General features: G+C 33.7%; 2 protein-coding genes across 2 annotated transcripts in view; one reads left to right on the plus strand and one right to left on the minus strand.

The window, feature by feature from the left end:
- Positions 1 to 12,874, minus strand: part of LOC129943986 (proton channel OtopLc) — a 138,421-nt gene that overhangs the window by 36,673 nt on the left and 88,874 nt on the right. The window lies entirely within an intron of this gene.
- LOC129943992 (ubiquitin-conjugating enzyme E2 J2-like) lies at positions 5,267 to 6,417 on the plus strand. Its single transcript, XM_056053100.1, has 2 exons — positions 5,267 to 5,404; positions 5,467 to 6,417. Exon 2 carries the CDS (start codon positions 5,477 to 5,479, stop codon positions 6,296 to 6,298), a length of 822 nt encoding a protein of 273 aa, XP_055909075.1. The 5' UTR covers positions 5,267 to 5,404; positions 5,467 to 5,476; the 3' UTR covers positions 6,299 to 6,417.

Consider the following 12,874-nt stretch of genomic DNA (forward strand, 5'->3'; position numbering starts at 1 on the left):
ATACGGAACTAAGTTTAACAAATAAGGTGTCGAAACAAAGAGAATTTTCCGTAGACAATGCGAATTGTATTTTATTGAATATTAATTTATAATTTGCTGAAAAACTTAACTTTTTTTTATAATAAAAATATGATATACTCGGAAAATATTATGTTAGGGGAAATGGTTTGTGTATTTGAATGAACTTATCGAATACAAACCATTTTTCTTCGGTAAACTAAAGGGTGTCCCAAAATTAACGCAAGATTTGAATTTGCCGCCATTTGTGCAGTGAAGTGTTGGCAATCCTGAAAAAAAGCATTTTGACAGCTAACAGTATAGGGTTATCAAAAATGGAGCGTTACACAATAGAACAACGTGTCTTCATTATTAAAGAATATTTCAAAAATAGTGAAAGCTTGGCGGCTGCAGTTCGAAAATTTCATACAAAATATGGTCGGAATAGTGTTTTAACTTCGTCAACTGTGAAGAGATTAATTGAAAAATTCATGGAGACTGGATCCGTTGGAGACGCCAAACACACTGGTCGTCCAAAAACAAGCCGTTCAAATGTGAATGTCGAAGTAGTGCGTGAGACTGTTGCTGACAATCCAGGAACCTCAATTCGACGTCGTGGACAAGAATTGCAAATTTCAAGAACCTCTCTACAGCGTATACTCACCAAAGATCTGTGTCTTCATGCTTACAAAATTCAATTAACACAACAATTGAAGCCTAATGACCATGGACAGAGAAGAGAGTTCTTTGAATGGATTATTGAACATCAACAAATGGACCCTGATTTTTCGAGCAAAATCATCCTAAGCGATGAAGCACATTTTCATCTTGATGGCTTTGTTAATCGCCGCATTTGGGGTTCGGAGAACCCACATGTGATTGTCGAAAAACAAATGCATCCACAACGCGTGACTGTATGGTGTGGATTTTGGGCTGGAGGCATAATTGGGCCATATTTTTTTGAAAATGATGCTGGTCAAGCAGTGACTGTTACTGGTGCTCGATATCGCAATATGATTACACAGTTCTTTCCTCCAAAATTGGATGATATTGATGTGTCCAATATGTGGTTTCAACAAGACGAAACGAAATTGAAACAATTCAATTACTGTATGAGACATTTACAGGTCGTGTACTCTCTCGTTTCGGTGATCAAAATTGGCCTCCTAGATCGTGTGATTTAACACCATTAGACTTCTTTTTATGGGGTTATTTGAAATCACAAGTCTATGTCAACAAGCCCACAACCACCCGTGCATTAAAGGAGGAGATTCAACGCTGCATCAACGAAATTCAGCCACATTTATGCAAAATGGTCATGGAAAATTTCAACAAAAGAGTGCGCATGTGCATGCAAAGCCGTAGAGGCCATTTGTATGATGTGTTATTCCATACATAACCCTATCCTATGTACTTTACGAGTCAATGAAAATATAATTATGAAAAGACTAAAACGGCGTTTTCTATTTAATTCAAATCTTGCGTTAATTTTGGGATACCCTTTAGTTTCATCGCAACCCAAGACACAACTCAGCCTAGGAAAACTCAACCCGAAAATGAAAAATAAAAACAATTGTTTGTGTATTCAATTAGTTCGCTCAAAGCTTTTTCTCTTGGATAGCTTCATTAACTTTATATAGGAAGTTATTGTAATGGGTCCGATTTGTCAAATTGAAAATTTTGAAATTTCTCGACGTTTCAAGGTCCCTAGAGTCGAAATAAAAGATTTTTAGAAAGATGTCTGTGCGTGCGTGTGTACGTACGTTTGTACGTCCGTACGTTCGCGATGTTTTTTTGGTCGTCCATAGCTCAAGAACCAGAAGAGATATCGACTTCAAATAAATTTTATTATACAGATAATAAGGCAGAAAGATGCAGAAAGGGCTCTCAAGAAAATTGCGTGGGTGGTTTTTTCACCATAGCAGTTTGAAAAAAGGGTGAAAATTTTGGTTAACCCTAAATATCTTACGAACCAAACACGCTAGAGACTTGAATTAAATTTTATATAATATATTGTAATGTGATACCAAACAGGTATGTTTTTTTGAAAAAAATCAATATAACGGTTTTTTTATAAATCAATAAAACTGAAAAAAAAATTGTCACCTCCAAAATTTTACGACTGAAATATGATTTTATCTCTATAACAATTGTGTGCAACGACGAATAATGTTTTTGACATCTGATAAAATTTTGAGAAAAATTGAATTGACAATTTTTATTACAAAAAATAAAAACCTAAAAAAAATGTATAAAAGTTGGTAAAAATTGATTTTCGACTCAAATATCTTTTCAAAACTTTGAGATTTTGACTTTAATTTACTTTTATCTTTCAAAAAATCTTGTTGTCAACATTCAGTTAAAGTTTGAAAAAAATAGATTTGACAGTTTTTGAACAAAAATTTAAAAACCGAAAAAAAAATTAAGAAAAGTTCGTAAGAAATAATTTTCGTCTCAAATATCTTTTAAAAACTTTGAGATAATAGGTTCTTACTGATTTTTTCTTATAAAAAATATTGTTTTTAACATAAGGACAAATTTTGAGAAAAATCGAATTGACAGTGTTTTTACAAAAAATAAAAACCTAAACAAAAATTTATAAAAGTTGGTAAAAATTGATTTTCTCTATATATACTATATAATATCTCTTCAAAAATTTGAAAAATTGGCTTCAAACTAATTTTATCTTATAAGAAATATTGTTTTCAACATTTGGTAAAATTTTTAAAAAATCCGAATTGACAGATTTTTTACAAAAAAAAACTGTAAAAAAACAATACTTAAACTTGGTAAAAATTTACTTTCGGCTCAAATAGCTTTTCAAAAATTAAAAATATTGGCTTCAAACTTATTTTATTTCACAGAAAATATTGTTTTCAATATTCAGGAATTAAAAAATAAAATCTACAAAAAATAGTGCGCAAATTTGGTAAAAAAACATATAGACAAACTTTTAAGCAAGACAAATCGACAGACGGGATGGGAAATTATCAGTGTGGGTCGCATCCCACCCTCTTTTTTTAATTTCATGTTAGAAGAACCAGGATGGAAATAAAATTATCTGAAGATAAGAAAGAGGAAGAACATGTATGTTTAAATTGTAAAGCGATCACCTATTGGTTGTGTAGTTAGGTAGGTGTCTAAAACGGATGAAGAATAGTTCATTGGCGTGCTCAGCTTTATGGAGATAGATAGATATAGACATGTTTATGATGGTAATGAAAGAATGAAAGAATGAATTCGTAGGTAGAAGATTGTTAATACAATCCAGTCACATTCCTTCTCTTTATTACAAGTTTTCAGCGCAAACATTGAGTTATAGGGTTCAGCTTATTTTTTTCGTTAAAGAAAAAGAAAAGCATACGAACAGGTACAAGAAATTGCTGTTCATATGTTGTTTACAGTCAGGATCTTGTGGTATTTGGATTTTAGTTATGAAGTGACACGTAAGCAGTAGTTGTAGATTTTGTATGTAAATTTTTTATAGGTATAATGTGTATACATTGATAATCCAAAAAAAAAATTTCACTTTTGATAATCAATTATTATTAAAGAAATATAAGAAATCGTTCAAAAAAATGATTGAAATCAGTTCATAAGTAGCTGAGAAAATTTAAAAACAAAAAAAAAACCTTCTATGAGCAGTACCTTACCGTAGAAATACAAAAATATATTTTTCTTGTTTAAAGAAGCCACGTTAAAAAATCAAAACTTTAGAGAAAATTTAAAAAAAATCTATAGGTTTGTTTTTGAGAAAATTCAAATTTGCGTTTTTGAACCAAAAAAATTGTATGGGGGCCACTGTTAGTTTTGATCCTAAAAATGAAAAAAAAAAAAAAAACGCCTAACGCGAATCTTTTGAAAACCTTTACTCCCAAGTTTGAACTCAATCGTCCCAATGGTTTAGGCTGTAGGAGCGTGGACAGACGGAAGGAATCGCGGCACCCACTTTTTTCGACTTCTCTACCATCGTTATATCATGATTGATTAAAATCTCGAGTTCGAAATTTTGCGCGAATGCAAAACTTGACATATAGTCCCTATATGTCGCAAGTAAAAAAGGAGTATCATTATCCAGTCTTTTAATGGACACACAATAAGAAAAACAACAAATTAATAGTCCTTATATCTGGAAATGTTACACCATTACTATAAAAATGCCATTGTAATTGTAAGTTACTGAAAAATTGTGAACATTTTGAAGTATAGTTTGCAACTAAAGTATTTTTGGTCTTCTGCAATTACGTATCTGCGCTGATTGAATCCTTGAAATGCATCAAAATAATTAAAATTTGTATTGAAAATCCATCTTTGGTGATAATAAGCAGAATTGCATTTGGGGCTCGAAACAGCCACGAATAGCTGTACGAACGCCTCAACATGTTATTGGATCTTATTTATTTGAGAATGAGGCCGGTGTATGATTATTGATGTTTTATTGCCAGAAATTGAAGATAATGAAATTGATGAAGTTCATTTTGAAAAGGAAACAATCCAAATATTTCTCAACGAAACCAACGAAATATTGCAATTGGTGTCCGAGGTCTTTTAATTTAATTTTAATTTTTGAAAAGATTTGAATTTTGGACGTGTCACTAATACCAGCGAACATTTAAAAGGGTTAATGAAAACACAGCATAAACAATATTTTTAAAGTATGTTTTCTATACCTGACATTACAGGTACATTACAGGAATGGTTAACAGATGCAAGTCACTAGGCCCTGGTTCTCTATGAGCTTTTGCCGCACTAAATTTAGTTATGTAATTTAAGTAAATTCATTGAGTTCAAAAGGTGTGCTGTGAGAATATTTTGTTTATGAGGGTAAGATGGGGGAAATTTAAAAATGTAGGTTTCTACATTAAATTTGATTTCTCCTTTGTGATTATTTTGAACTCAAAGTATAGAGAAGATTTTAATTATATCTGTATAATTAAAATTTTACTATACGGTTTTTTAAAGAAATATGACATGGTAACTGCATTTGATAGTATGTTATCAAATTTTGAACCAAAAATTACATAAAACAATTTCGATAGTTAAAAGCTTATTCACGTCCTCCTAAAACCATTCAACATTTATATCATATATATTTCAAAAATTACACTGTGATAAAAAAAACTAGAGCAATGAAGTGCGGGAACATTATTAAAGCTAAGGATTTACTCACTTCCTCGAAATATTGTCCTAATACCTATTAGTCGATGATTGAAATGTCTATATATGTATAAGCCACCTTGTCACCGGATTTATATGTCAAACGTATGTTCATTTATATTTCGATCATCAAATTAGTTATCCCATTCGCAAATAACTGTGTCTGCGTATTTGAAAAAAAAAAAAAACAAATTAGCACACTCAGCGTATTCTTTCAATTAAAAAAGATTTGATTAGTGCTTTAAACTTTGTAATAACAAATTGATAAATTAATTACATAACATATTAACTTTACTCAAATTTTCAACCCAGGTAAAAAAAAATGACAGGCCGCAAATCATCTGCTATTTTACGCATGAAACGAGATTATTTGAACCTTAAAAAAGATCCAGTTCCGTATATCACAGCTGAACCCCTGCCATCCAATATACTCGAATGGCATTACGTTGTCAAAGGTCCTGAAGATACACCATATAAAGGTGGTTATTATCATGGTACACTTTTATTTCCACGTGAATTTCCGTTCAAGCCGCCTTCGATTTATATGCATACTCCAAATGGTCGATTCAAAACAAACACGCGACTATGTTTGAGTATATCAGATTATCATCCGGACACTTGGAATCCAACGTGGTCTGTTGGGACGATATTAACTGGATTGCTAAGTTTCATGTTGGAAAATACTTTTACCATGGGTTCGGTGGAAAGCCTTCTATATGAAAAGAAACAATACGCAAAGAAATCACTAGTTTTCAATTTGAAAAATCCAATTTTTAGAGAATTATTTCCTCACATATGCGATGAAATCAATTGTCATTTGAAAAAACAACAAGAACTGCTAGAAGCTTCCAGCGCTGGTAGCAGATTAACTGTATGCCCTAATTCAGCAGGTGAAATATCAGGAGTTAATATTAATATTAATTTCGGCAACAGTCGTGGAATTGGAAGTGGTACCGATGGGCAGGGTGCCATTACGGATATTGAATTCAACGAAAATTCCAAAAAATTTAATATCAATCAAATACACCGAAATAATAAGAATTCGTGTTGCAATTGGTATTCGATATATTTATATATAATAGCAATCATAAGTTTTGCAATGTTTGCTCTGATTGTAAATTACATGATTACAAATTTAAACTAAAAATCAGAACCGTAGAAAGAAATCCAACGCTGCACTATCTAAATTCAATCATATATTAAAGAAAAAGATCAGCCTTTGTATTTGTTCAATGTGATGTTTAATAAATACTAAATCTTTTGTCAATGATATGATAGAAAAATAAAAATCGATAAATAAAAACTCAAAAAGTGGAAAAACAAAAACTACAATTAGTTTAAATACTATCTTGAAAATTATACTTTTTTTTTGTAATAAGCAAAATTGTTACCAATTTATATTATTTTTGAGTTTGAATTCCTTTTTCGAAATTTATAAAAAGTTGACGAGATATCAAGAATGCTATTCATTTTCTTACGAAATTATTAAGAATGTAAAACATTCTGTATAACGGTGTAAATATAGAAAATCTAAGTCACTTTATTTGTTAACAAGATATTTAAGACTGACCACAATTCGTTTTGAATACATTTCTGCACATTTTGATATTGAGTGTAGATCTAAGAATGAGCCCCTATAAGTTTTGGAGATACGTTAATTCCACGCATAATCTGCTAGTACGACTTCTCAAAATTCTCAAGTTCTTACAGAGTCCAATTTTAAAGATTTCTTAGGCTTCCATGTGTAAAAATATATTAAAGCTAAGTAAATGTTTCAACGCCATCGTTTATGATGAACAAGTTTCTGAAATGTTCTAAGTTCCTAGATCGTTGAAAATATTCGTACCTAACGTGGTTTAGCTATGAATTTTCGTCCTCCTTGTCTGTAACATAATTTCTTTTAATTGTTTACATTTCTGAAAATCAACATTGATCTGTGAAATAAATTTACAATTTCAAATTTATTACAATTCCTTACTTTTTGTTTGGATACATTCGAAAAGCACTCCTGAGTTCATTGCACCTTCACAGACTTTAACATGGCTTTTGACAAATTAAGTCATGAAAATCTTCTTAATAAATTAAGTAAAATTGGACTTAATGAAAGTTTGGTAATGTGGATCTTGTTAGAATCTAAAGAGATAGGTAGTTTATCGTCATATTTAGGAGTAACCCTTCATGTCAATTTGAAGTCAATTTTGGTGTACCTCAAGGGAGCCACCTTAGTCCATTGATGTTGATTTTGTTTATTAATAATTTGCCCTCTATTTTAAATAATTTTGTATCTTTAATTTATGCAGATGCTGTTCAAATTTTACAATCAAGGATTGTAAAGAGCTACAAGAAGATCTTAATTTATTTTGATAAATGGTGAAATAAAAATCATTTCATGTTAAATATTTAGAAATGTAAGACGATCTGTTAAATTATGACCATAATATTGAATTCGTCACGTTTGAATAGACAATTCAATCAAAAGATAATCTGAAAAATACAGAAATTGACCAACATTTACAACTGATGGACGAAACAATAAAACAAACGATGGAACAGACAATACCAAAGTAAAAAGAACGAGACCAAAAGGACGCTTACAGAAACGCGACTATTGACGCTCTACGTAAGCACAAGAGTGGCTTACTGGCAAGACTCAAAAACTTGTACAGACGACTTACAGACTCACACGATTATGAGGTTGGGACACTGAAACGTCAATAAAAAATGGAGGCGGTGGGAGCTGCTTTCCAGCAAGTGTACAAGGTGAATGTAAGCATTCGCCCCAACCACGACCTAGAAAACAGAGCCCTACTTAATCACTTTTACTTTCGAAATGATATGACACAATGGCGATCTGAGAACCGCGGTTTCATGCGGTTCAATGACGATTCCTTGGCAAATGCCATAATCGCTGAGCAAACGGGACCAAGTCCCTTGTTAGTGACGAAGGTTGAACTTTAGCTTATCTTCAATTCAATATAAAATAAAAAATCAGCAGGTGTCGATGGTACATCCAACGTTATAGTAAGACATTTACCGATGGAGTCAATTTACGTTTACACCACACTCTTCAATAATGCACTGAATTATGCATATTATCCAGTGCATTGGAAGACCGCTGTGGTTCATCTTCTACCGTAAAAGGGAAAGGACAACTCTAACCCATCAAATCTTCGGTCGATAAGTCTTCTTCCGAGCATCAGCAAAGTTTTCGAACAAATCATTAATAGGGCTCTGACTAAGTGGGCTGCGGACAACAAAGTAATTACGGATAAACAGTTCAGGTTCAAGGCGGGTCATGACACAACTCATGCTGCGTTTAAGCTCGTTTCTGATATCCAATGTAATAAATCAAAACAACAATGCACAGAAGCTGTTCTGGTTTATTTGGAAAAGGCCTTTGACACCGTATGGTTAGAGGGTCTTTATCTAAAACAGAGCAGGCTTGGCATAAGCATGCCATTTGTTGTATATATACTATATGATATTCTTAACGGTAGAAAGTTTGTTGTCAAAAGTGGCAATGTAACCTCTACAACAACATTCACAGCGATCTGATAGGTAGTCTTACAAAGGTAATCGCGTACGCCGATGATCTAATTGCGTACATTATTAGAATTTTGTATTGGGACGACTGAAAACTGAAAATAAATGTCCAGAAGTCAGAGAAAATTCTGTTCTAGACTCCGTTGGACAGGGCCATGAGGGATACGAGCAAGAATTGGCGAAAGATGGTCATCGTTGATCTTAACGGGCAGCCATTAGCGAGCAAAAGTGTAGTGAAGTACCTCGGTATCTGGTTAGATCAGTATTTATATTTCGACATACATATAAATGCAGCTCTGACCTGGGCCAGAGGAGCCTTCGCTCTGACGAAACTGTTTTTAGTAGTCGGCTTGACCCCATAGTGAAGGTAATTTGCTACATGGCGCTCATACGGCCAATGATCGTTTATGGTTGTCCTGTGTGGTTCAGTGTTGCCCCTTCTCAGATGGAGAAGTTTCGGGTGTTCGAGCGGCAGTGTTTACGACGCTGTACCGGCTTATATCGAACAGCCGAATCTTCTTATGTGCATTACTATTCCAACGAGGTCCTATACAACGGGGCGCGAATCAACAGAATTGACAATTTTGTGATAAACCTCGTTCGAGGTCACATTGCAAGATCGGGGCGTTCTATCCGAACGACGAGTATTTTGAAAGTGCACGTCAGACGACAAACCGTGGATAGGCGTTTTGTACAATTGGGACGTCAAGGCATAAGGAGGAGCAGAGCTCCTTCAGTTCAGTAGGGCTGCATCCGAACGGGACCGAACTGATAGGGTGAAGCAGGAGAAAAAGATTTGGTGGCTTCAATCGGTACTTGATGTAGGGTACATACTTGGACGATTTACATACTTGTTTCATAGTTTAAGGGTTTAGTTTTAAGTAGAATAGACATGGTGGCACAAAAAAAAATCAAAAAAAAAACATGGAATAAAAAAAAAACACAAAAAAAAAGACAACAAAATATGAAAAACAAATAATGTTAGATAGTTAGATTTGCTGCTATGCTTGTTCTAGTTTTAAGAAGTTTATAAGTAGAATAGATAGGATAGTTTAAGTTAGCTTTAAGTTTTATTAAGGACCTTAAAGGATCTTGATATAAGTATTTTTTTTTTAATAATACATAAATAATAAAAAAGAGGCTGGGATGCGACCCACACTGATAACTTCCCATCCCATTTGTCGATTTGTCTTGCTTAAAAGTTTGTCTATATGTACTCGTACCAATTTTTATCAAATGTGCGTACTATTTTTTGTAGATTTTTTTTTTTATGAAAATCTGTAATTGTAAAAAAAACTGTCAATTGGATTTTTCTCCACATTTTTCAGAATGTTGAAAACAATATTTCTTATAAGATGAATTAAGATTGAAGCCTAAATTTCAAGTTTTTGAAAAGATATTTGAATCGATATTCATTATTTACCAACTTTGAGCAATGGTTTTTTAGATTTTTATTTTTCATAAAAAAAAACTGTCAATTCGATTTTTCTCAAAATTTTATGAGAGGTCAAAAACATTATTCTTCGTTGCACAAAATTGTTTTGGAGATGAAATCATATTTTAGTCTTAAAATTTTGGAGGTGACAAATTTTTCAAATAACATATTTGTTTGGTATCACGTTACAGTTTATTATATAAAATTTAATTCAAGTCTCTAGCGTTTTTGGTTCGTAAGATATTTAGGGTTAACCAAAATGTTCACCTTTTTTTCAAACTGCTATGGTAATTTTCTTGAGAGCCCTTTCTGCATCTTTCTGCCTTATTATCTATACAACAAAATTTATTTGAAATTGGTATCTCATCTGGTTCTTGAGCTATGGACGACGAAAAAAACGTCACGAACGTACGGACGTACGGACATACGGACATACGGACATACGGACATACGGACATACGGACATACGGACATACAGACATACGGACGTACGAACGTACGTACACACGCAGACATATTTCTAAGAATCTTTTATTTCGACTCTAGGGACCTTGAAACGTCGAGAAATGTCAATATTTTCAATTTGACAAATCGGACCCATTACAATAACTTCCTATGGGAAGTTTATAAGTGCACCAATGAGAAGTTATCAGTGCAAGTCACATCTTAGTAAGTTTTATTTTTTAAATTTTAGTCTGTTGTTTCTCCAACAAAAAGATTTAAGAACTGTTTTACAAATAAAATACAGCAATTTCAGACTTATTATAGAGAAAAATTCCTGGATATTATCAACGAAATGATTTTTTTTCAAAAATTTTCACAGGGATAACATCACATTAATTCAACACATTACTTCAATATTATATACCAAGCGGGGTTTCAGGGTGATTGTCTATGCTGACGACGTTGCAATATCTGTATCTGGGAAGCACCCACAAGTTCTCTCAGAACTCTTACAAAATGCCTTAAATAGGCTAACAAAATGGGCTAAGCAATGTGGCTTGGACGTCAATCCTCATAAAACAGAACTAATACTCTTTTCGAGAAGGTACAAAATTCCTCAGATTAGCCCACCCAAGATTAAAGGAATACCATTACGCTTTTCCGACCAAGCTAAATATTTATGCCTCATTTTAGACAAAAAAACTAAATTGAAAGGCAAATATTAATGAAAGAGTAAAAAAAGGCTACTGTAGCGCTTTTTACTTGTAAAAAGGCCATAGGATCAAAATGGGGCTTCTCCCCAAAAATAACCCACTGGCTATACACTTCGGTAATCAGACCGATACTCATTTATGGAGTTGTCGTATGGTGGACCGCACTGGACAAGATGGTAAATCTAAATAAGCTCATCAAAATCCAGCGGTCAGCAGGTATATGTAACACAGGAGCACTTCGCTCAACACCAACCGCAGCACTGGAGGTGCTTTTAAACCTAACAACTCTTGACATCTTCTCCAAAATGGCGGCAGCCAACTCATGTGTGAGGTTTAGAGCCACTTCTCAATGAAACAGTAACAATACTGGACATACTACTATTCTAGACAGTTTCAGATCTATCCCAGATCGCTTAGACTATACCACCCCAAAAATGGTATTCGGTATAAGCTTCCATGTGTCCATCCCTTCCAGATCCTCCTGGGAAGAAGAGAAACCCCTGGAAGAAGATGCGGTACACTTCTATACAGACGGTTCAAACACAAATTACGGAGTTGGAAGTGGTATCTAATCGGAACAACTGAATCTCAGTCTATTATACAGACTTCCCAATCAATGTAGTGTATTCCAGGCAGATGTAATGGCGATTAAAGAGGCATTGTCCTGGCTCAAAGAAAACGTTATATCTTGCGTCTGTCTCCACACACTCGCGTCTATCTCCACACACTCTCAAATAGTCGGAACAGTTTAATGTTCACCTCATTTGCGTGCCGGGCCACAAAGACATTCCGGGAAATAGCAAACCCGATAAACTCGCCAAATCGGAACAATTCTGCCTAATGTTAGACAAAAAAATAACATAGGAACACCACTTGCTACATGCAAATATCTTCTCAAACAATATGCTCTAGAATCAACAAATGCTAGATGGTCACAGAGTACCACAAGCATAGACTTAAAACGGTCAAAGGGCTTGATATCCCTGAGCAGACAAAGTATAAATAGGAAGACATGCTCTGAGGCTAGGGGTCTACACAAATGACTTTTGTAGAAGCTGCATGGACGAGGAGGAAGAAGAAACAGTCCAACACTTTCCTTTGTACATGTCCAGCACTCTCCATTAGAAGGAATAACTTTCTCGGTAATCCCTTCTTCGATAACTGGCAACGATTGACACAAAACGTCTCTTTAACTTCATTTAAAATAAAAAATGGTTTGTTTAAGTTCATTACCCTCCCATGAGTAACCACATTAGTGGTATCACAATGGACCCTTGAGATATAGGTGAGTCAATGACATCTGGACAGCCACTCCAACCTAACCTAACCATATACCAAGCAATCATGAAAATCCGATCACAAACTGACTTAAACTAGTAAAATCTAAATTTAATTCTTGTTTATTGAAATTTCCTCTGCAACAAAAGGGGTTGTAAAAATAATATAGCCAGATACCAGACCCAGGGTTAAAACAATACGATGGTGTAATTTGAAGAACACACATAAGTCTAAAAGTTTAAAACACAGCTTTCACTTTTTATGGAAAAAAAATTATAAAAGTTATGAATTGTAATTACAGAACATT

Source organism: Eupeodes corollae, chromosome 2 (genome assembly GCF_945859685.1).
Source record: "Eupeodes corollae chromosome 2, idEupCoro1.1, whole genome shotgun sequence".
NCBI lineage: Eukaryota > Metazoa > Arthropoda > Insecta > Diptera > Syrphidae > Eupeodes > Eupeodes corollae.